This window comes from Phocoena phocoena, chromosome 15, assembly GCF_963924675.1.
Source record: "Phocoena phocoena chromosome 15, mPhoPho1.1, whole genome shotgun sequence".
NCBI lineage: Eukaryota > Metazoa > Chordata > Mammalia > Artiodactyla > Phocoenidae > Phocoena > Phocoena phocoena.
In genome coordinates, this window is record NC_089233.1 from 21,324,038 (window position 1) to 21,349,934 (window position 25,897).

At 42.3% G+C, this 25,897-nt stretch overlaps 1 protein-coding gene across 2 annotated transcripts in view; it reads right to left on the minus strand.

The window, feature by feature from the left end:
• Window positions 1–1,908, minus strand: part of METTL9 (methyltransferase 9, His-X-His N1(pi)-histidine) — a 43,622-nt gene extending 41,714 nt beyond the window's left edge. Inside the window, exon 1 of one of the 2 annotated variants that reach the window (XM_065892480.1) lies at window positions 1,554–1,908. In XM_065892480.1, coding sequence (XP_065748552.1) covers window positions 1,554–1,721 — 168 coding nt within the window. In that variant the 5' untranslated portion in view covers window positions 1,722–1,908. The remainder of the gene's footprint in view (window positions 1–1,553) is intronic. The other variant, XM_065892481.1, reaches the window with a different exon arrangement.
• Window positions 1,909–25,897: the final 23,989 nt, after the last annotated feature.

Consider the following 25,897-nt stretch of genomic DNA (forward strand, 5'->3'; position numbering starts at 1 on the left):
CTACCATAATTCCATGTCAATGGAAATAAGCCTCCTTTTTATCCTACCCAGAAACTTATTTCTACCAACTGTTAAAAATGACATTTCTATTCATTGTTTTACACCATTATCCATGTTCCTTACAGATATATGACATTTTGGTAACTACATTATCACTACAGTACAACTCTAAAACTGACTGATCAATCTGTAGCAAACAATGTGGTTTACAAGTTAAGATCACACCGACTAACTTTATGTGCATTCCTAACAATGTCATAGGAGTGATTACCTAACAAAGTGCAATAGCTGTGGGATTATAAATTTTAAAAAATTTTATGGAAATTTATGATTTCCTTTAAAAATAGAAAAAGGCCACTATAAATATTTTTTAAAGAAAAATAAATACTTCTCTGAATGAATAGCCTTATCTCCTTAGATAATTCTTTAGTTTCATTAGAACACATGAAATTAACTTCGGTGTAAACTCTGAACACCTGGCACAACAAGAAAAATGACATAGGAAAATGAGAAAACTATGAAAATTATGAGACACAAGATGGGAACTAATTAGCTACTGCTCTCTGGGAAGGCAAAATGTACTACAAATGCTAGCTATTATAAACGAACACTCTGGCAGAGTTCAAAAGCCTCCTTGCAATAGTCACGTTAACCTCCAACTACATTACGGTCAAATATGAAATATCTCACTCTTAATACTACAAATGCACATATTTAAGTGGCACAAAACTAAGCTAATGAAAAGTCTACCCAACGAGCCACACCGCCATCGTTCACAGTGCACAACTACAACTTTTTAAAGAATTCACTCCTGCCCAGTTCTAATAACCCTTCCAGTAGAAGCTTACATCACCTTTCTTATTATCACATCTCTGCGGTCAGATACCAAAATCAAAGTTTAAAGGCGATCTCTCTTTAGTAGCAGGGGAAGGCTCGATAGGATGGGAGTGACGACCTGTCAAACACATTTTTAAGGGCTTAGGGAAAATGTCACCGGAACGAGCCAAGAGAGTTAAATGGCTCACGAAGCACGGTTAAATTTCTTTATGACCTTTTGTACGTTCAGAAATTCAACCAGGCAAAAAGAGGCACCGGCTTTTCGGTGTGATTCTCGGAGCTGATGAAGGTTGTCCGGGGTAATGGGTTTGGTCCGATCATCTAGCTCTCAGGCCCCGGTGTCAGATGGGTCCCAGTCGCCACGCGCCGACCCCAAAGTTCCTCCGTCCCGCCGCCGGGAGCGGACGCAGAGGTGGCGGAGCGCCTGCAATCACCGCCGGGGACCCAGGAACAATGCGGGGCTCCGGGCCGCGCACGCCGGGGCCGGGGAGGGATAGGGAGGCCGTCCTCCGCCCGCGCCGCGGAACAAAAGGAGTCGCCGGGCCGGGACCGAGCGCCCGGCCGGGAAGACGGGGGGAAACTTTGTGAGAGGCCGGGGCGACAGGGCGAGGCCCGGGGGGGCCTCTCGTCGCGACGCCCCGCACAATAGCCAGGCTGAGCGCGGGAAGGTCGGCCGCCACGGCCCCGCCCCGCCGGGCCCGGGTTCGGCCCAGTACCTGGTGGTTCTCCTTCCTGCCGCCCGCGGCGGCCGCCGCCGGCCCGCCGGGGCCGCTCGTCATGTTCACGTACAGGGAGCGGGTGAGCGGGCTCCGCAGGGTCCACATCCTCTGCGCCAGCCACACGGACGCCAGGCTCAGACACAGCCAGCCCGCGAGCAGTCTCATCGGGGGCCGCGGCCACTCTCTCGGATCACCGCCGGCGCCGGGGCAAGGAGGAGGACGCGCCACCGCCTCCAGCCGCCGCCGCCGCCGCCGCCGCCGCCGCCGCCCAGGATCGAGCCATCGCGCCCAACTCGCCCATCCAGCCCCTTCAGGGCCGAGGCGGGGGGTGGGGAGGAGCGGGCGGCGCGCAGCCTTCCCGCCTCCCCCGTCCTCTCCGCCGCCGGAACGCCGCCGCCGCCGGCTCCAGTTTCCACCCGGAGCACATACGCACTGCTGCGGCGCGTTCTCTCCGAAGCGCGCTCCCTCCTCCCAATGAGCGGGCCGGCCAGGAGGTGGGACAAAGGGAGCGCGCATCCGCGTGGCGCGCGTCCCCGCCTCCCGTTTGGTCGCGGCTCCTTATCATGGCGGAAACGATTTTAAGACTTTTGGGCCAGGGGAGATAATTTCCAAGGCGGTACCTGAAGCCTCCCCGTCCCTCCAAGGTAGTGTCCGCGGTTCTTCTGGTCTTTCCTCGCCTTAGTCTTTGCCTCTGGGCCCCTCATTCACGCCCCCCCCGGAGGGACTTTCACCAGGTTGTGCAGATTGACCCGGGGGTGACCCTCATCCCTTTCGTACCTTCGGACACTTGGACCAAGTCCTTGCCAGAGATGGAGACTGCCATTTCTTAACTGTTACTTGCTGAGCTGCTTGGCTTCCTATTTACATTTAGAGCCGGCCAGCCAGACCCCCACCCCAAGGACCTCCACCCTGCTTCACAGGAGCTGCAAAGCGGACAGGAATCTAGGGGGGGAAAGTTACCACCAACTCCTCCCCACCTCCCCGCCCAGTTCCCCAAGCCTGGCAGGTTCCTGGCTCCCTGTTTCTAAAAGGCATCGGGGAAAGCTCTGCCTTTGTTGGAAGTTGCTGCAGCTGGGGCACCTGCAAGTAATGTTTTGGTGTGTTGATGACCCTGTCCAAGAATGAAGACCCCAAATTAGAGTCCCTGGCTGCTTGTTTCCTTGAACTAACAAACGGAAGTTGGACCCAGCACTCTTAAAGCCAAGTAAGGTTTGGGAGCAGTATTTACCCAAATGTTTCTTTGATCATTTATAGAACGGGAAGACCTAGCAGCGTTTCAAAACTGAAAGGTTACACTGTGTTCCTGTGTCTGAAGTTCTTCCTGCTGCCACCAAAGCTACAACTAAGGAGTAACATATTTCATGGGTCCTCTAGCTTCACACCTTCCTAGGCTTGTTTAGAAACTGCTTTTAACTTCACTAGAAATAATGTAATACACTGTATTTTAGTTCAAAACAAAAGAAACCTTTCCGTTAACTCCATTAGTGCACTTCGGAGACTTATTTAATAGCGTCGTGGTGATCCACTGCTGAGGAACAAAACTGTTGCTTATCCACAAACATTTTTATTAGCTTCTAAGACGCTCAGCTTGGCACCTTTCGCTAACAGGGGCATCTTCTTGCCTAATGTAACACAGGCTATAACAAACAAACAAAAAGGCAGGGAGGGGAAAGGGGAAGGGTACTTTGTGTTCTGTTTCCAGTATATTCCCTGACTTCTCCCTGCCAAACCCCAAAGAGCCTGCACCTTACTAAATCTAGTTCAAACCTCTAGTGGTCCTGACCCAAATCATCAAAAAGGAACTATAGTAACAAGCTCAGATAATTCCGTTTGTTTGCCATGTCACCTCTCTCCACTGTCTCTTGGGATCAGTGTCACAGATAAAGCAGCTCTGTGCCAAAGAAAGCCTTCATCTTTTTAGAGGGGGTGAGTGGGGTGGGGGAGTGTAAAAGCAGCATGAACATATAAAATTACATATTTCATTTCTGCAAACAGAGGAGACCAAAAGATAAGCCCGGCAACTATAGAGTAAGCCAGATGAGCTGAGAAGAAGCAACTAGGTGGCTGCTGTCGTCTAAAGGATTTGGGGTCAGTTGACCACAACGAAGCCTAGCATCTCAAAGGAGCAGACTTTCACTTTAGACCTGAGCAGGCAGCCTGGAAAAATAAATCACTCACGCATTTAAAATACTCCATAATCATCACAAAATATTCAAGTACGTGTTATTTACTCTTAGCAAGCACAGGAAGAAACCAGAGCACAGCGTGAACAAATGATGTGCCTGAAGGTAGCAGAACAAATTCAATAGCAGACCTTTTCATAGAACCCGGTATCCCAGCTTGTCGTCCTTTGATCCATCTAAGAAGCCTTGCTGTCTCTCTCTTCTCAGAGAGCCTCCTGAATTACAAATGAGGAGGAAGGAAAACAGCAAGAGTAAATATACGAAGCAGAAGTTCAGATTGCCCTTGGGGGACTGCCCCTTTCCTTCATCTACTAGAATGTCACTACTGTATATTAAAGCCTCAGTTATCCATCACAGAGTGGGGAAGAGGCACAGATAACACAAAAAGCCAAATAACAGCCAGTATTCTTTCTAATGTGGCTTTGAAATGCAGTGATATTCAAAAGCTGGGCTCTGCTCAGCGCCCTCCTGACCAGGGCTTAGGTGTGTAGCTTGGGTCACAGCTCTGTGCACAGGCCCAAAATCTTGACTGGATGGATCACTTTCCTATCTAGAACTCTAGGCAGGGCACTTTTTGTTGTAATTGTTCTTATCAGCTACAAATTACGACACCGTCGTGTTCTCTTTTCAATTACAAAGAGAACCTATAGAGAGAGAGAGCTGGATCTGTAGAGGACACAGAATGTGCCATCACTGTTGTTCATTGTCATCTCTTTGAAGAGGTAATGGACTAAAAAGAACTCATATAATCACATATTTTCACGGACTTAGATTCTTTTTATGCTTCTTAATATTTTGTAGAGTGTCAGAGAAAGGTGCAAGTTTTCCCCAGTGTTTTCAATAGATGTTCCTTGTGGTTATTAAGCAATGAGCACCTCTAAAACATAAAACTAGTAAATATATTCAACAATTATTTTTAATTAGTAAATGTAAGGAAGGGATTTTTATCTGAACTTGGTTGATATAATCTCAGGCATATGCAATGACATCACTATGGTTACTGATAAAGTCTAAGCTAAGGTGAAACTGCAAATAGGTTTAAAAAAAAAAAAAAAAAAAAAAAAAAAAAGGCAGGGGCTTCCCTGGTGGCGCAGTGGTTGAGAGTCCGCCTGCCGATGAAGGGGACACGGGTTCGTGCCCCGGTCCGGGAAGATCCCACATGCCGCGGAACGGCTGGGCCCGTGAGCCATGGCCGCTGAGCTTGCGCGTGCGGAGCCTGTGCTCCGCGGCGGGAGTAGGCCACAGCAGTGAGAGGCCCGCGTACCGGAAAGAAAAAAAAATGGCAGCATAAAGTAGCAGAATTGAACCAAGAGTCTGAAAACCTGGTTAGCAAATACAAATAACACAATATACTCTACCGGAAATCTCCTAATAATGCTACTCATTAGCATAGGGGTTTATCCTCTGAGCTCTGAAAGAAACCACCTGGGTTTGAAGCCTGGCTCTACGTTTCTTGATTTTGCAATTTGAGGCAAACAACTTGACCTCTCTAGGTCTTGGTCTCCTCATCTGTAAAACGGAGGTAATAATATATAATATTATTATATTATATATTATTATATAATATATAATGTATCACATCATGGGGATGTGGTGAGGATTAAATTGTATATTCTAAATATAGAGGGCTTAGCATAGTGCCTCAACACATAGTAAGTTCTCAAAAAAATGTTAATTTGCTCTTGCTTTCACTGTAACTTGGATGACTCAAGCTCTTCTGAACCTCCCTTTTCTCATCTATAAACTGTGGGCCACGATTCTGAGTCGCTTAGTTCACAATATGTCTGTGAGAATCAGATGATCTGAAAGCTTCATAAACTATAAAAACTCAACCACGATTATCATAATGATGCTCATTCCTAATGCGACTGGTCTCTGCAAAGCTAACCTCCATAAAACATTCCCTTAGAGCCCACGATCATAGCTCCTCCTCATAATGTGTCTGTCTATTCCCACACCCCTTCCTGAGACTTTGAACTAGGAAGTGAGAATGAAAGTGGCTAAAAGGAACATGAAACACAAAACTATTTACATAACATTCAAACCTAGAATCGCAAATTCAAGTTTACTTGTCAGAGATGCCTGTCTTCTTAGTAGGAAAACCTTTCCATCTCTGATGTATGAAACTCTTCCTGGCTGGCTCATTTGCATACCTCTGGGCCAGCCACAGCATTTCACCTGCTTAGAACCTTCTGAACCCCACAGCTTCCCTCCCATGGCAATCTCATACCTGTTTCAATTTATGTCAGGAATAATATTGGAAAGACAAAGAACTACCACTTTCACGTAGGCAATAAAGATTTATTGAGTACATGCAAGACATCAGGCACTGGACTAAATGGAGAGGAAAGCACAATGACTTACACAATGACTTACCCTCATACAGCTTACTGTTTAGTAGGGAGGCAGACCTGTCCAAGTAATCACAAAATGAATAGTTAATTACAGTTTGCTGAGTGCTAGAAAAGAAGTGTACATTGTTAGGAGAACTTACAGCAGAGACCTGACCTCAGTGGGGGGCGGGGGCAGGGGGCCAGTTCAGGAAAAGCTGTCCTGAGGAAGTGTTGCTTTGTGGGCCTCATTTTGATATCTCCTTGCTAAGCTTGAGAGCTTCCAAGTTGCCCAAGTTCCTCTGGACTACAGGTGCACCCAGTAATTATGGGAGAAAATATGGGGTACCCCTGAGAGCCTTCTGGGCTGTGAGGAATCACGGTGGGCCACCTATGTACTTATGTGGTCCATGTAGGCAACTGCTTCTAGGATCTCTAAAAGAAATTTGCACATATAATAGTTTGATCCACTTAAAGGAATATATGGTTTTTTAATGTATATTTCTATACATATATTCTATATTTCAAGATCTTCCTAGTAGCAGGTCTGAGTCAGAGCTCTGATAAAAGAGAAGGCTGTTGTTTTCATTCACTTTCTGGGGCATTTTCAAAGGTCCAAGATCTTTCATCTTGTTTTAAGTATATTTTCAAAACATCCCTATCCTTGGCCTCTTAACTGCTGTCTCCTGCATGTATGTGGGTTTGGTCCTGTGAATGGCTGCTTCCTCTCCACCCCAGCTCACCATGTAACTTTATGGCACTGTGTTTTCATATACTTATTTTGAAACTACAAAGCCTTCTTATTTTGTGACTACAACTTTCAAACGTATGGTTTATATGAAGTACATGGAAAAAAAATTGCATGGTACGATGAGAAAGCTTTTAACACTTAAAATCTAAATATTTTGTGGTAGACAAAGCATGTATGTGTGTACATAAACATAAGTATCTTAAATAGTTTGTACAACATACCACAGAACCGCATCTCTGCGGGCATGAGAGAAGACCACTATTTTATCTTTGCACAACCACAAACTGGTCTGAAAATGAGGAAGAGTACTTTTATGAAAGAGAATACTTGAGCAATCAATCAACCTGAAAATCAGACAGAATTAACTCCCTTCTCTGCTGAAAACTGTGATCGATTTTTTAATAGCTACAACTAATGTGAGTTTGTTTTGCAACTTAGCCTGGGATCTTCCTTAAACTTACTGTGTGCATGAATCATTAAATCCAGGGGAAATGCATTTGGTTATTAGATAACCAAAACCTTAGATTGTGAGAACTCTGCAGTTGTTCCATACAGTTTCCTAAAATTGACAAAGTAAGTACTGAAACCAGCTATTAAGCCGTTTTACAATAGAAGCTTTATTTCCAAGTTCATTAGATTTCTATGCTCAAGTCTTTCCAAAAAAGTTTTAGATATGACAGGGCAGGCATCAGAGGCCAGAAGCCTTTCCTCCACCACAGAGACTTTTGTTCGTAGCCAACAGAACTCAGATCCCACCTTCCCCTCATGCCTCCCACTCCAGCCCTGGGGACGTGGGTCAGGGAAGCCAGCTTTGCTCAGGAACCTCAGTAAAGTGAAGTTTGGTATTTGTGAATGTAGAACAGGCTGTTCTCCCTCCAGGAATGGTCCATTTTATAACCAGAACTATAAATGATATTGGAGCCAAATTTGATGCTTTTCAGATATCTTACAAAGTAAACAAATTGTCTTAGGTTAGTTATATGCACTTTTTTTGCTTTCATAAGGAGACATATTTACAGATCATTTTTACCACATCTACAGTGCTCATCATGATTATTCAATAGAATAAGTCTCAGGAAAATAAATATAAGTTACTCCTGTAGGGTTTGCTAGTACAATGGATTCATTTTTAGAACCTTCAACCCCCTGTTTGATTCATGGACTGGAATTTCTCCACTATTGTCTATAAATAGCAGCCCATGTCTATACATACATGGGCGTATTTTCATCTTGACACATGGTAACACATCATATTTGAGGACATCTAACATTTGTTAGCTCTTTTATCCAGTTTGGAACTTATGTCTGTTTGGACACAAGCATGAGGAATAAATTATATTTTTGACATATATGTTTAAGGATGTTTCAAGAAAAAAACTTTGTCAGGTTTTTTTGACATGGTAGGTGGTACATGGAGTCAATCATAAAATTACCTTCAAAAAAATTCTGGAACTAAGGAAATAAAATCGCTGAGAATCACACTTTTTGAAGCATGTACTTAATGGATTAGAGCAAAGAGATGAAAAGTCATCTTTAAAATAAGACAGGTCCCCAAACCAAGACTTGGCTAAAAATTGACTGAAGGAAGGTAAGAACATATTTTAGAATTAACAGCTCGTGTGAGTGGAGGGTGGGGAGGATTGGGTCAGCCTTAGAAAAGGGAAAGGCAGACTGATTTCACAGTGGATCTCCACCACAAGCCCAGGAGACCAAAGCCTGGTCCATTTTGCTCAATGCAGCAGGTGCCTCTCTGTGTGGATGGAGATGGGTGCATCCATTTTATCAAGTGCCATGACATCATCCATTAACGTTATCCTGAATCACCATGTCCCTCATTCTATGCCCACCATATCCCTTATATAGGATAAGGGATAGTGGGGGAACATAACCATTTGTCCCATGGATAGTTTAGTGTCTCAGTATAGATTAAGATAGGTTTGGCGCTTTTTTTTTTTTTTTTTTGCATTGGTCTGTGAGTTTGATCCATGCTACTGTGCCTGTGAGAGATGATTCCATTCTCAATGGACCGACATATTGTTTCTATACCAAAAAAACCCTCAAACTGTGATTAATTTACCTACATTGTACTCCTTATGGGAATGGTGATGACCAGCCAGCCTTCCCTCATCCAACAGGTATCAGGCCTCACTCGCCTGAAACATGCAATGTATAGGAATGAGGCTTTCTCATATGCCTGTGGTTCTTATTCAAGGTCTCTTCTGTCCCACCACACACTCCCAGTCCCTGGTCCCCATATCAGTTTATCCAGCCCTCATCTTTATCATCAAAAACAGGGTGAACATTTACACCAGGAGGCAGGAAACTCAAATTCTAGTTACAATCCTGATATTTCCCATGTGACCTTGGAAAATCACATAACCTTAATCATTTTGTCTGCAAAAATGGAAATTAATAAAGACCACCTGTACATAAAGTCATGGACCTGGATCAGAGACTCTTAAAGTCTCTTCCAGTTACAGGGTCTGTTCCTTTACCTGCTTACTTTCTTTTGTGAATTATAAATTCTGTGGATTTTTCCCAAAGGCTAATATAAACATATCTGTACTTACACAGTATACAAGAGAAGTGGTATAATTTTCTGTGTTTTCCCACACATTTTAAAAACAAATCTCATAAATTCAGAGTTCATAACACTCCATAAGATAAATGGGAAACGGTTTACTGCAAAATAGTACATACCTGCAACAAAGTGTATAAGTGGAGACATTGTTTTGAGAGTTATGTGCTTGACAAATTGTCAGCTCCTTATGATCTGAAACCAAAATCCCTGCATTTCTTACTCCCCCAGCCCATAGTCATCACCCTCTCCTTTACCTTCCCCTGCTATTTCATTGTGTGAGGCTTGCCTAGTCCCCTGAGAAATACCTGGAGGAAAAGTACTCTAAAAATGAAAATAGATGTATTTCTACCACATGAAGTTGTCAATCTGGACCACAGCTTCACTCTTCAAGAAAAAGAGCCTTCCATGAGGGAAGAATTATCAGTATGACAACCAAATGAAGATATTTCTGAAACGTGATAATAAAGTTCAAAGGATAAAACCAAAAAAGAAAAAAGAAAAAAAGAAAGAAAAAGAGCTTCCTACAACAGCACTGCAAGACTATCACACATGCAACTAACAACAAGGACAGCATGTACTAGGTGCCAGACATTGTGCTAACGCTGTTTATCCTCACTACAATCTAACAAGGTTGACAATACTGTTATCAATTTTTCTTTTTTTAACAGAGAAAGAGTCTAAGGCACAGAAAGCTTCCACTGCACAGCAGATGAGTGGTTGCAGCATGACTTCAGACCAGGCAGTCTGATTTCAGAACCCACATTCTTCACACAAAGCTCTACTGCCTCCTGGTGTTTATTAACAGTCCTTGGACCACAAGCATTAGCATCCCCAGTGATGTTGGTTAAATGCAGTTCCTTGGGCCATCCCATGTGGGCTGATTCAGAATCCTGCTGTAAATAGGGAGTTTGCAACATGGCTCACCAGGGAGAAGACAGAGACAAGGTCCTCAGCAAAGCAATATGTACTTTAATTAAAAGCATTCAAAAGTCATGAAATTATTTTTTAATGAAGCAATTAATTTTTAAGTGTGCCGATAACCTAAAAAAAGAAAATGACATTTCAAAATAGCAAGTCAAATGGCATTTGTATAATCACTTCAGGACAGCCTTCCAAAAATAAAATGAAAGCAAATTCTGTGGTCTGTAAATTTTTTCAAGTCAGGTAATTCACCCTATGTAGTGTACAATTTATGAGTTTTGACAAATGCACACAACTGTGTAACCACCGCTACAATTAAAATACAGAGTATTTCTATTACCTAAAAAAAAATCCCTGTGTCCCCATACAGACTGAAAGTGAGGGGATGGAAAAAGATATTCCATGCAAATGGAAATCAAAAGAAAGCTGGAGTAGCAATACTCATATCAGATAAAATAGACTTTAAAATAGACTTTAAAATAAAGAATGTTGGGGCTTCCCTTGTGGCGCAGTGGTTGAGAGTCCGCCTGCCGATGCAGGGGACGTGGGATCGTGCCCCAATCTGGGAAGATCCCACATGCCGCGGAGCGGCTGGGCCCGAGAGCCATGGCTGCTGAGCCTGTGCGTCTGGAGCCTGTGCTCCAGAACAGGAGAGGGCAAAACAGTGAGAGGCCTGCATACCGCAAAAAATAAATAAAGAAATAAATAAAGAATGTTACAAGAGACAAGGAAGGACACTACATAGTGATCAAGGGATCAATCCAAGAAGATATAACAATTATAAATATATATGCACCCAACATAGGAGCACCTCAATACATAAGGCAAATGCTAACAGCTATAAAAAAGGAAACTGACAGTAATGCAATAATAGTGGGGGACTTTAACACCTCTTTTACACCAATGGACAGACCATCCAGACAGAAAATTAATAAGGAAGCACAAGCTTTAAATGACACAATACACCAGATAGATTTAATTGATATTTATGGGACAGTCCATCCAAAAACAGCAGATTACACTTTCTTCTCAAGTGCACACGGAACATTCTCCAGGATAGATCACATCTTGGGTCACAAATCCAGCCTCAGTAAATTTACAAAAATTAAAATCATATCAAGCATCTTTTCCAACCACAACACTATGAGATTAGAAATCAATTACAGGGAAAAAAATGTAAAAAACACAAACACATGGAGGCTAAACAATACATTACTAAATAACCAAGAGATCACTGAAAAAAATCAAAGAGGAAATCAAAAAATACCTAGAGACAAATGACAACAAAAACACCACAATCCAAAACCTATGGGATGCAGCAAAAGCAGTTCTAAGAGGGAAGTTTATAGCAATACAAGCCTACTTCAAGAAACAAGAAAAATCCCAAATAAACAATCTAAACTTACACCTAAAGGAACTAGAGAAAGAAGAACAAACAAGACCCAAAGTTAGTAGAAGGAAAGAAATCATAAAAATCAGAGCAGAAGTAAATGAAATAGAAACAAAGGAAACAATAGCAAAGATCAATAAAACTAAAAGGAGTTTCTTTGAGAAGATAAACAAAATTGATAACCTTTAGCCAGATTCATCAAGAAAAAGAGGGAGAGGACTCAATAAAATTAGAAATGAAAAAGGAGAAGTTACAACGGACACCACAGAAATACAAAGCATCCTAAGAGACTACTACAAGCAATGCTATGCCAATAAAATGGACAACCTGGAAGAAAGGGACATATTCTTAGAAAGATGTAAGCTTCCAAGACTGAACCAGGAAGAAATAGAAAATATGAACAGACCAATCACAAGTAATGAAATTGAAACTGTGATTAAAAATCTTCCAACAAACAAAAGTCCAGGACCAGATGGCTTCACAGGTGAAGTCTATCAAATATTTAGAGAAGAGCTAACAGCCATCCTTCTCAAACTCTTCCAAAAAAATGCAGAGGAAGGAACACTCCCAAACTCATTCTATGAGGCCACCATCACCCTGATTCCAAAACCAGACAGAGATAAGAAAAGAACCAGACAAAAAAAGAAAATTACAGACCAATATCACTGATGAATATAGATGCAAAAATCCTCAACAAAATACTAGCAAACAGAATCCAACAGCACATTAAAAGGATCATACACCATGAGCAAGTGGGATTTATCCCAGGGATGCAAGGATTCATCAATATATGCAAATCAATCAATGTGATACACGATATTAACAATTTAACAAATAAAAACCATATGACCATCTCAGTAGATGCAGAAAAAGCTTCTGACAAAATTCAACACCAATTTATGATAAAAACTCTCCAGAAAGTGGGCATAGAGGGAACCTACCTCAGCATAATAAAGGCCATATGCAACAAACCCACAGTGAACATCATTCTCAATGGTGAAAAACTGAAAGCATTTCCACTAAGATCAGGAACAAGACAAGGATGTCCATCCACTCTCGCCACTCTTATTCAACATAGTTTTGGAAGTCCTAACCATGGCAATCAGAGAAGAAAAAGAAATAAAAGGAATACAAATTGGAAAAGAAGAAGTAAAACTGTCACTGTTTACAGATGACATAATACTATACATAGATAATCCTAAAGATGCCACCAGAAAACTACTACAGCTAATCAATGAATCTGGTAAAGTTGCAGGATACAAAATTAATGCACAGAAATCTCTTGCATTCCTAAACACTAGCAACAAAAGAACAGAAGGAGAAATTAAGGAAACAATCCCATTCACCACTGCAACAGAGTATAAAATACCTAGGAATAAACCTATCTAAGGAGGTAAAAGACCTGTACTCAGTAAACTATAAGACACTGTTGACAGAAATCAAAGATGACACAAACAGATGGAGTAATATACCATGTTCGTGGATTGAAGAATCAGTATTGTGAAAATAACTATACTACCCAAAGCAATCTACAGATTCAATGCAATCCCTATCAAATTACCAATGGTATTTTTTACAGAACTAGAACAAAAAAATCTTAAAATTTGTATGGAGACACAAAAGACCCCAAATAGCGAAACCAATCTTGAGAGGAGAAAACAGAGCTGGAAGAATCAGACTCCCTGACTTCAGACTATACTACAAAGCTACAGTAATCAAGACAATATGGTACTGGCACAAAAACAGAAAGATAGATCAATGGAACAGAAGGAAAGCCCAGAGATAAACCCATGCACCTATGGTCCACTAATCTATGACAAAGGAGACAAGGATATACAATGGAGAAAAGACAGTCTCTTCAATAAGTGGTGCTGGGAAAACCGGACAGCTACATGTAAAAGAATGAAATTAGAACACTCCCTAACACCATACACAAAAATAAACTCAAAATGGATTAAAGACCTAAATGTAAGACCAGACACTATAAAACTCTTAGAGGAAAACATAGGAAGAACACCTGTTGACATAAGTCACAGCAAGATCTTTTTGACCCACCTCCTAGAGTAATGGAAATAAAAACCAAAATAAATAAATGGGACCTAATAAAACTTAAAAGCTTTTGCACAGCAAAGGAAACTATAAACAAGACTAAGAGACAACCCTCAGAATGGGAGAAAATATTTACAAACGAATCAAAGGACAAAGGAGTAATCTCCAAAATATGTAAACATCTCATGCAGCTCAATATTAAAAAGACAAGCAAGACAATCAAAAAATGGGCAGAAGACCTAAATAGACATTTCTCCAAAGAAAACATACAGATGGCCAAAAGGCACATGAAAAGTTGCTCAACATCACTAATTATTTTATTTTTATTTTATTTGCAGTACATGGGCCTCTCACTGTTGTGGCCTCTCCCGTTGCAGAGCACAGGCTCCGGACGCGCAGGCTCAGCAGCCATGGCTCACGGGCCCAGCTGCTCTGCAGCATGTGGGATCTTCCCGGACCGGGGCACGAACCCGTGACCCCTGCATCAGCAGGCGGACTCTCAACCACTGCGCCACCAGGGAAGCCCTCAACATCACTAATTATTAGAGAAATGCAAATCAAAACTACAATGAGGTATCACCTCACAATAGTCAGAATGCCCATCATCAAAAAAATCTACACTGCGCGTCCGGAGCCTGTGCTCCGCAACGGGCGAAGCCACAGCGGTGAGAGGCCTGTGTACCGCAAAAAAAAAAAAAAAAAAATCTACAAACAATAAATGCTGGAGAGGGTGTGGAGAAAAGGGAACCCTCTTGCACTGTTGGTGGGAATGTAAATTGATATAGCCACTATGGAGAACAGTATGGAGGTTCCTTAAAAAACTAAAAATAGAATTGCCATATGACCCAGCAATCCCACGACTGGGCATATACCCAGAGAAAACCATAATTCAGAAAAACACATGCAGCCCAATGTTCATTGCAACAGTATTTACAATAGCCAGGTCATGGAAGCAACCTAAATGCCCATCAACAGACGAATGGATAAAGAAGATGTGGTACATACATAGAATGGAATATTACTCAGCCATAAAAAGGAATGAAATTGGGTCATTTGTAGAAACATGGATGGACCTAGAGACTGTCATACAGAGTGAAGTAGGTCGGAAAGAGAAAAACAAATATCATATATTAATGCATATATGTGGAATCTAGAAAAATGGTACCGATGAACTGGTTTGCAAGGCAGAAATAGAGACACAGATGTAGAGAACAAATGTATGGACACAAAGAGGGGAAAGCAGGGTGGGTGTGGTGGTAGTGGGATGAATTGGGAGATTGGGATTGACATGTATACACTAATATGTATAAAATAGATAACTCATAAGAACCTGCTGTATAAAAATTAATTAATTAATTTAATTTAATTTTAAAAAAAATCCCTGTGTCCCTTTGTAGTCAACCCATCTCCCTAACCTTCAGGCCCTGGCAACCACTAATGTGTTTGCTGCCCTGATAGTTGTGCCTTTTCCAGAATATCAGATAAATGGAATCATACAGAAGATAACCTTTGTCTGGCTTCTTTCACTTAGCATGATGCATTTGACATTCATTCATGCTGTGTTGGTATTAGTAGTATCTCTTTTTTATTGACGTGTAGCATCTCACAGTGTAGAGGTACCACACCCTGCTTACCAGTTAACCAACTGAAGGACATTTGAGTTGTTTCCAGTTGGGGGAGGGGTGATTATGAATAAAGCCACAATCAAATGTGTACATATTTGGGGTGAACATAGTTTTTGTTTCTCCTGGGCAAACAGCTAGCAGTGGGAATTCTGCATTGTATGTCAAGGGTATATTTAACTTTATAGGAAGCTGCTAAAACTGTTTTCCAAAGCAGCTGTACCATTTTAATTCTTACCAGAAAGGCATGAGAGTTCTGGGTGTTCCACAACCCTGTCAGCATGTGTATAGTATTATTCACTTTTTTAAAAAAATTCTATTCATTGGCGGGTTTTTTTGGCCATACCACATAGCTTGCCGGATCTTAGTTCCTTGGAACCCCAGGCCCACAGCAATGAAAGGGCAGAGTCCTAACCACTGGACTGCCAGGGAATTCCTGTATTATTAGGTTTTATTTTAGCCATTCTAATGGTTATGTAGCGATATCTCATTGTTTTGGGGTTTTTTTTAAGATTTATTTTTTCTTTATTTTCTTTATTTTTGGCTGCTTTGGGTCTTAGTTGCAGCACACGGGATCGTCGTTGTGGTGCACAGGCTTCTCTCTAGTTGTGGCGTGTGAGTTTTCTCTCTCTAGTTGTGGCACGCAGGCTCCAGGGCACGTGGGTTCTGTAGTTTGTGGTATGCGGGCTCTCTAGTTGAGACGCATGAGCTCAGTAGTTGTGACGCGTGGGCTTAGTTGCCCTGCAGCATATGGGATCTTAGTTCCCTGACCAGGGATCAAACCCGCGTCCCCTGAATTGGAAGGCGGACTCTCTACCACTGGAGCACCAGGGAAGTCCCTATCTCACTGGGGTTTTGGGGGTTTGTTTTGTTTGGTTTTTTTTCAGTACGCGGGCCTCTCACTGTTGTGGCCTCTCCCGCTGCGGAGCACAGGCTTCGGATGCGCAGGCTCAGCGGCCATGGCTCACGGGTCCAGCCGCTCCACGGCATGTGGGATCTTCCCGGACCGGGTCACGAACCCGCGTCACCCGCATCAGCAGGTGGACTCTCAACCACTGCGCCACCAGGGAAGTCCTCTCACTGGTTTTTAATTTGGATTTTCCTAATGACCAAAAATGTTAAACATCTTTTCATGTACTTTTATACCATCTGTATATCTTCTTTGGTGGAATGTCCATTTTTTTATTAGGTTGCTTGTTATCTTTTCATTAGTTGTGAGAGTTCTTTATTATTCGACCTGCAAGTCCTTTATCAAAGTTGAATTTTGCAAATAGTTTTCTCCCAGTCTGTGGCCTTACCTTTTCATTTTCTTAACAGTGTCTTTCAACGATAAGAAGTTTTAATTTTTTTTTCAGATTTGTTGAGGTGTGATGAACAAGTAAAAATTGTGTACATTTTGGGTTGTACAATGTGATTTTTAAAGGTATACAATGAGATGATCTGTATATTAATACACATACATTGTGAAATATTTACCATAATCAAGTTAAATAACACATCCGTCACCTCACATTGTTACCAATACAGTATTATTAACTACAGTCACCATGCTGTACATTAGATCCCCAGAACTTATTCATCTTATAATTGAAAGTTTGTATCCAACCCTCCCCACCCCTATCCCCTGGCAACCACTGTTCCAACCTCTGGTTCTATGAGTTCAACTTTTTTAGATTCCACATACAGTTGAGATCATAGAGTGTTTGTCTTTCCGTTGCTGGCTTACTTTACTTAGTATAATGTCCTCCAGGCTCATCTGTGTTGTCACAAATGACAGGATTTCCTTCTTTTTTATAGCTGAATAATATTCCCGTGTGTGTGCATGCGTGTAAAATCCCATTTACTTAGTATAATGTCCTCCAGGCTCATCTGTGTTGTCACAAATGACAGGATTTCCTTCTTTTTTATAGCTGAATAATATTCCCGTGTGTGTGCATGCGTGTAAAATCCCATTTACTTTTTTTCTTCCCGTTTTATTGTGATATAATTGACATACAGCATTGTATAAGTTTAAGGTGTACAGCATAATGATTTGACTTACATATAGCATGAAATCATGACCACAGTAAGTTTAGTGCACATCCATCACCTCGTATAGATACAAAATTAAAGAAATGGATAAATTTTTTTCCTTGTGATGAGAACTCTTACGGTTTACTCTCAACTTTCATATATAATGTACAGGAGTGTTACGTTTCTCATGTTATACATTACATCCCTTGTATTTATTTATCTTACAACTAGAAGTCTGTACCTTTTGACCACCTTCATCCAATTCCTCCTCCCCCGACACCCCACCTCTGATAACCACAAATTTGATCACATATTCCCTGAGGTTGTTGTTTTTGAAGTATACTTGATATACAACACTATGTTAGTTCCTGGTACACAACATAGTGATTCGATATTTCTGTACATTTCAAAATGATCACCGTGATAAGTCTAGTTACCATCTGTCACTATACAAAGATGTTACATAATTATTGACTTACATTCCAAACACTACATTTCCCACTCATGACTCATTTATTTTGTAACTGGAAGTTTATACCTTTTAATCTCTTTCACCTACTTCTCTCCTCTCCCACCCCCACAAACTGTGTATTCTCTGTATCTATGACTCTGTTTTTGTTTAGTTATGTTTGTTTGCTTGTTTTTTTTAGATTCCACATCTAAGTTAAGTCATACAGTATTTGTCTTTCTCTGTCTGACTTATTTCACTTAGAGCCTAATACCTTCTAGGTCCATTCATGTTGTCACAAATGGCAAGATTTCATTCTTTCTATGGCTGATTAATATTCCATTAGACACACACACATACACACGCACACACCACATCTTCTTTATCCATTCATCTATTTATGGGCTCTTAGGGTGCTTCCATATCATAGCTATTGTAAATAATGCTGCAATGAACATAGGGGTGCATGTATCTTTTCTAATTCGTGTTCTAGTTTTCTTTAGATAAATAACCAGGAGTGAACTTGCTGGATCGTATGGTAGTTCATTTTTAATTTTTTGAGGAATCTCCATACCATTTTCCATAGTGGCTGTACCGGTTTACATTCCCCCTAACAGTGCACAAGTGTTCCCTTTTCTCCACATCCTTGCCAACACTTGTTATTTATCTTCTTTTTTTTCTTGTCCCCAAACAAGATTCCAAGTGGAATGTACAAGGTGAAGGTGGCCCCAAAGGCATCTGGTCTGAAGAGCTAAGGTGGAGTTGACAGAGCAAGAGGACACCACAGCTGATGGGCCAAGGGCACACCTTCCTCTGAAGAAATGTTCAGAACTTGTTTTGAACTAGAAACGCCTGTGGAAAACTGGGCATGTAACTGAGGAGGACCCTATGAAGCCTGCCCAGAATAGAGCCCCCACCCATGTCCTCTGCCTGCCTTTTGTCTGCAGAAAAACTTTAGTCAAAGAATAAATTTAATCAGAGAAATGAGGGAAAAAATGAGAAACAGTCAAGCAAGGCAAAATAATAATACTTTAGCTATTAAACAAAGTCAAGGACCTTTAGTTCCTCCTCAAGGGCTATAGATAATATTCTCAGCCACATCCTTGAGCTGTTGCAGATACTGAAACCCCCGCCAGGTGGAAGAAGTTAACTGCATGCTGCCCACAAGCACACAGATCCCAGACCAGTTGGAACCAGAGGGTTGGTCATGCTGACTCTCGATGACCTCACCACCAACCAATCAGAAGATCCATGCACGAGTGGATCACGCCCTGCTCCTTGAGCACTATAAGACTCCTCACTACCCCCTCCAGGGTGGGAAGCACAGTTTGGAAGGCATTAGCCCACTGTGGCCCCTTTGCCTGGCAAAGCAGTGAAGCTATTTTTTTTTTACTTCACCCAAAACTCTGTCTCCACGTTTCTATTCTGCACTGGTGAAAAGAGGCAGAGCTTCTGCAACAGATAGGGGGCTTGATGTGGGAGAAACATCTGGGAAGCTAAGGAAGGGAATATCTCATGGCCTAGTGTGCACTGGGACTCTCAGGAAGTATAAGGAGGTGGGGAGGTATAAACAGGCACATTTTAAGCATGAGGCTTTGTTTTCAAGGTTGCCTCGTGGTCACAAGACAGCCATTGTACTCCAGCCATCACATCTGCTTCCATCAGGAAGGAGGGCCCAGCCACAAGTAGCCAAACCTTTTAGAAGTTTGTACAAATGTTTCTACAAATAGGATTTCACTTGATCTTTGATCTGAGGGAGGCAGGAAAGCAAGGAAAGAGGTTCATAGGGGCTAAGGGACTTGACAAATGTCACACAACTAGTAAGGAACAGAATCAGGATTTGAACCTCAGCCTTAGTGAAGGCTACCTGCCATTCCTTACTCCAACTAGGGTGGCTCCCCGGGAGGAGAAGCTCACATAACTCTACTTCACCCACCAACCACACCCTGGGTTTGAGAGAGGCAGAGCTGAAGGTTTACTGCCCCTGCAAGCCTTTGCCTGGACACCTTCTCTGCGCACTGCGCTCGGCTGGTTGTGGTGGAGTCAAGACATACCCCCATCTTCGTGGAGTTGAGGTTCCAGTGGGTGATAAGACAAACACAGACCAATGCCTCCAAGCAGACTGTGGACCGGGTCAAGGGGAAGAGGTTGCAGAAGTCCAGGTGAAGATGTTGGGAAAGGCCCTCAGAGAGTAGCATTTGAACTGGGGCCCAGAGGAAGAGCTGGCTTTTGATATAAAGGTGTAGAAGGAGGAGGAGGAAGGTGTGAGCATTCTGGGAAGAGCGTGTAGTCCAGTACGGTTTTCATTTCTCACATCTACTCCATCGTCACTTCCTGTCTGTCCATTGCAGGTCTGCCTTTATCTAACCCTGCCACACCCTCACCTAAGCCGCCAACACCTCTCGCCTGGATGATGGAAATATCTTCCTAACTCGTCTCCTGGCTGCCTCCTTTGTCTCCTTCCAGTTTGTCCCACATGCTGTTACAGGCTTCCAGCTTGAGTGACTAGGTCCAGTAGTATCACCAAGTGAGACTGGGAATATGAGAGAAGAAGAGATTTGGGGGTAAGGGGAAGTATTAGGTTTGGATGTCCAGTATGAAGCAATTGTGGGACATCCAGGAGAGGACTTCCTATAGGCAGCTAGGGGACTCACAGTCTATACCTTAGCTGCGAGCTGCAGAGTTGGGTGTCTTCAACAGAGATGAAGTGATCAAGGCCACGAAAAAGAAGAGGGCACACAGGATAGTCAGGACAGAACCTGAAGGCAGAGGGGACGGGGAGAAGACGAAAAAGACATCCACAGAGTAAAACATAAAGACAAGTTTTAATAAGAGGGCAGATCAACAGTGGATGTGGCTGAGAGGACACAAAATGACTGTCCCCTGGGCCTGCAGTTGGGATGTCTTGGGGTTTTGCCAAAGTGGGTTCAGTGGAGGTGGGGGCAAGGGCCAGATGCAGGGGCTTGTGAGGGAATAGAGCAGAGAACATCAGGTACAAGTCGTCATCAAAGAGTAAATAGGAAAGAGAAAGCAATAAATAGCTAAAAATTAGATTCACAGGGCCATTCTTAAGAGTCCATATGAATGTAGTGTTTCTACATTATCAGTTACGTAATGTAGTTTCTTTTTTGTTTGTCTGTTTTTTGTTTGTTTGTTTTGTTTTTTGGGTTTTTTTTTGCGGTACACGGGCCTCTCACTGTTGCGGCCTCTCCCATTGCGGAGCACAGGCTCCGGACACGCAGGCTCAGCGGCCATGGCTCACGGGCCCAGCCGCTCCACGGCATGTGGGATCTTCCTGGACCGGGGCACGAACCCGTGTCCCCTGCATCGGCAGGCGGACTCTCAACCACTGCGCCACCAGGGAAGCCCGGTAATGTAGTTTCTTATCAGTTCCTACTCTTAAAAGGAAAAAACTAGAATGCACAAGGACACACAGACGAGGATATTCACCACAGCACTGTTTTTCCTTATAAATTGGAAACATCCTAAATGATATTCAGTAGGAGAAGGGCCGAACCTCTATACATCATATGGCATTACATACAATTAAACAGAAATGATTTATGCACCAAGATGAGAGGTTCATTCAAAATACACGGGCAAGTGACAATGTGATAGTCATTATGCAAATAACTTATAATCAATACTTTTTATGGATACATACTTATGTGGATGCATAGATGTGTAGGAAAGTGTGTACCATGAATGGATGATGGCAGATACCTCTGGGGAAGGAGAGTGGATATTGGTGGAAGTCAGAGAGGACTTTACAGCCTTATGAATGCATTCTTTAGAATGAAAAGTGTACACAAGTAAGCCTTCAAGGCCAGAAAACGATGGAAGAGGCAGAACATGTTTACTGGCCAAGAGAAAGGCACCAGTAACAGAGAAATTAAAGACAGGAGAGAGAAGTTCTAGGTGGGGAAAAGATCTCAGAGATAGAAGGATGCATCTTCCTGGGTCCACGGATGGAGGGGAAACTCCTAGTGGCTCCAACAGGTAGAAAGGAGATAAGGGTAGGTGTAAAGTAAGGGAAGGGGACACAGACCCAGATCCCTCCAGATGGCTTCAATTTCTAACTAAGTAGGTGACCAAGTTGTCACTAAATGTGATAAATATTTAGAGGCATGCAGGGAAAAAAAAAAGGAGAGAAAGCTGGTTGGGAAGGAAGAGAACTAATGAGCAGGGCTTGGGTTGGAATGAACCACTTACCCCACTAGCTACTTATAACACTGTTGGGGTGGATCTTCCCTGGGTGTGAGGACAGAAAGGTCAGGTGGGGGTAACACCAATCCAGGACCGGGTTTGGGTGCAGGTCCAGCACATGCAGAGTGTGTGAAAATGATGAGGTTCAGCTAGGGTAGGGAGAGACCAGGAAGAGAATCTGAGGGATAGGAGAGAAGATGGGATTCAAAAGCCTGGAGGCAACATGACAACAGAGAAGGGATAGGAAGGGGAGACTGATGGTTAAGGAGGAGCTGGGTTTAATTTCAGAGGCGGGGCAACAAGGACCTACTGCATAGCACAGGGAACTATACTCAACATTTTGTAATAACCTACAAGGGAGAAGAATCTGTAAAATAGATATATACGTATGTACAACTGAATCACTGTGCTGTACACCTGAAACTTACACAACATTGTAAATCAACTATACTTCAATAAAAAAGAAAATATAAATATTTTAGCTAAAAAAAAAAATTTCTTTCAGAGGTGGGCAGGTGGGGGAATAACCAACCAAGTCTAGAGTGGACATGGCACTGGGCGGGGCTGAAGCAGAGCACAAGAGGCAAGGGTCAGAGTTGAGGTCAAGAAGGCTAAGATGTTGACCCAGTCATCGCGTGGACATTAGTGAGCCTCCCAGGAGAGCAGGAGGGTGGGGGAAGGCAGGCCCGAGCCAGGTGTCACCCCAGTGAAGGGAAAGGAACTGACGCGCGTAGAAGCCAGTGCCTTGAAGGAGGGTGAGTGCCGACTTTCCGGTAGATAAGGAACATCTTGGTGGCATTGGGCTCTGAGGAAGGGAAGGCCCGGCCCTCCTGGCCTAGAGCACGTGAGGTCTGAGAACGAGCTGCTGTGAGCTGGGGCTGCCGGGGAAGCAGAGGTGAAAGAGGCAGCGATGAGGAAAGCTCTCTCTCCACCCTAGGGAGTATTTAAATGCTGGTGCCCGACCACCCACCACGGCTCCCCCCAAGAGAGGGATTTAGTTTGTCTAAGGTAGAACCTGGATATGGGTGATTTTTAACTTGTGATAATTTGAGACTTCCATAAAATTTGCAAGAATAGTACAAAGAATTCCCCCACACCCTTCTCTCAGATTCCTTAAGGGTTAACATCCGAATCACTCTTCATTACTTTACTATGTCCACACACATTTTCCCCAAGGTGTCTGCATTTAAGTGGACAGGAATGCCTCAAACCTCCCGGGTCATGTGCTTAATGCTTCCAGGATCAAGAAGCACTGCTTAGCAGAGGAACCCGGAGTGAACAGTATAAAATGGCAAGGAGGTGAAGGTAAAGAAATGTTATAGAAATGAAGGTGGGGTGCCCCCTCACTCAGGCCCAGGGTCTGAGGGCAAAATGGACGAGCGCCTGGCTGGCACTGCAGGTCTGCAATGACTTCCTGAAGAATGACCACGGGCATCTGAGCCTGGGCCTCTCCTGGTCCACCACTGCTGTCACTGCCCATCAATGCCTGGCACTTTCCATCACCTCCCCTGGGTACAGGGGGTTGGGGTCCTGGGTCAGCCAGATCTCTAAGTCAGTGTGGCGGAGCCGTACTTGTCCTGTGACATTGAAGAGCATGGAGCCCTGGGCATCCCGGAACACTGGGGTGCCACTGTGCAGTAATGGCATGGGGGAACAGTCACTGTGCGCATGTTGGCAAACAGGACCCTCTCATTTTCCTGCCAGATGTAAGTCTTTGGCCCAATCTCCACACGGGACACATTGCTGTTCTGGTCCGGCACATCATGGATGTAGTGGTATGGCTGGATGTGGATGATGGACTCTTCAGTTGCCACGGTAACTCATCCAGAAGTGTGGCTGGCTGCAACAGACTCATCAGATCAGGAAACTCCTTCACCCAGCCCTGGGGATCAGTTCCTGGCAGGGCAGGGCCTATTTATTGTCCTTTTTGATAACAGCCATTCAAAAAGGTATGAGGTGATATGTGAGGTGGTTTTGATTCACATTTCCCTGATGCTTAGTGATGTTGAGCCTCTCTTCATGTGCCTGTTGGCCATCTGTGTGTCTTCTTTGAAAAAATGTCCATTCAGTTCCTCTGCCTATTTTTTAACTGGGTTGTTTATTTTTTTGACGTTGAGTTGTATGAGTTCTTTGTATATTTTAGATATTAGCCCCTTATTGGATATATCATTTGCAAGTATTTTCTCCCATTCAGTAGGTAGCCTTTTCATTTGTTGATAGTTTCCTTCACTGCGCAAAAGCTTTTTAGTTTGTTGTAGTTCCAATTGTTTATTTTTGCTTTTGTTTCCCCTGCCTAGGGAAAGAAAACAAAATATATATATTATATATAAATATAATAGTTATATATATTATATATATATAAATATATAATAGTTATATATAAATTGCTATATATATTATAGCAATATATATCCAAAAATATATATTGCTAAGACTGATGTCAAAGAGCCTTCTGCCTATGTTTTCTTCTGGAATTTTTATGGTTTCAGGTCTTACATTTAAGTCTTTAATCCTATTTGAGTTTATATTTGCATCTGGCGTGAGAAAGTAGTCCAGTTTGAGACTTTTGCATGTAGCTGCCTGGTTTTCCCAACACCGTTTATTGAAGAGGCTGTTTTTTCCCCATTGTATATTCTTCACACCTTTGTCAAAGATTAATGTGTGGTTCATTTCTGGGCTCTCTATTCTGTTCCATTGATCTATGTGTCTGTTTCTGTGCCAGTACAATACTGTTTGATTACTGTAACTTTGTAGTATAGTCTGAAGTCAGGGAGCATGATACCTCCAACTTTGTTCTTCTTTCTTAAGATTGTTTTGACTATTGGGGTCTTTTGTGCTTCCATAAATATTTTAAAATTATTTGTTCTCATTCTGTGAAAACTACCATTGGTATTTTGATAGGGATTGCATTGAACTGTAAATTGCTATGGGTAGTATGGTCACTTTAACAATATTAATTCTTCTGATCTATGAGCAGGGTATATCTTTCCATCTGTTTGTGTCATCTTTAGTTTCTTTCATCAGTGTTTTATAGTTTTCCTAGTATAGTTTTACTCCTTAGATTTATTCCCAAGCGTTTTATTCTTTTTGATGCAATGGTAAATGGGATTGTTTTCTCAATTTCTCTTTCTGATAGCTCATTGTTAGTATATAGAAACTCAACATATTTTTGTATATTAATTTTGTATCCTGCAACTTTACCAAATTCATTGATAAGTTTTGGCAATTTTTTGGTGGAGTCTTTAGGATTTTCTATGTATAGTATCATGTCATCTATAGTGACAGTTTTACTTCTTCCTTTACAATTTGGATTCCTTTTATTTCTTTTTCTTACCTGACTGCTGTGGCCAGGACTTCCAATACTATGTTGAATAAAAGTGGTGGGAGTGGACATCTTTGTCTTGTTCCTGATATTAGAGGACATGAAGATAATTTCAGCTTTTCACTGTTGAGTATGATGATAGCTCTGGACTTTTCATTTATGACCTTTATTATGTTGAGGTATGTTCCCTCTATACCTGCTTTGTTGAGAGTTTTGATCATAAATGGATGTTGAATTTTGTCAAAAAGCATTCTCTGCATCTACTGAGGTAATCATATGATTTTTATTCTTCAATTTGTTAATGTGGTGTATCACATTGATTTGCAGATATTCAACTATCATTGCATTTCTGGGATAAATCCTACTTGATCATGGGTGTATTGCAGGAGTTACCAAAATATAACACAGAGATATGAAGTGAGCAAATGCTGTTGGGAAAATGATGCTAATAGACTTGCTTGACACAGGGTTGTCACAAACCAGCAATCTGTAAAAACAGCAATATCTGTGAAATGCAATAAAGTG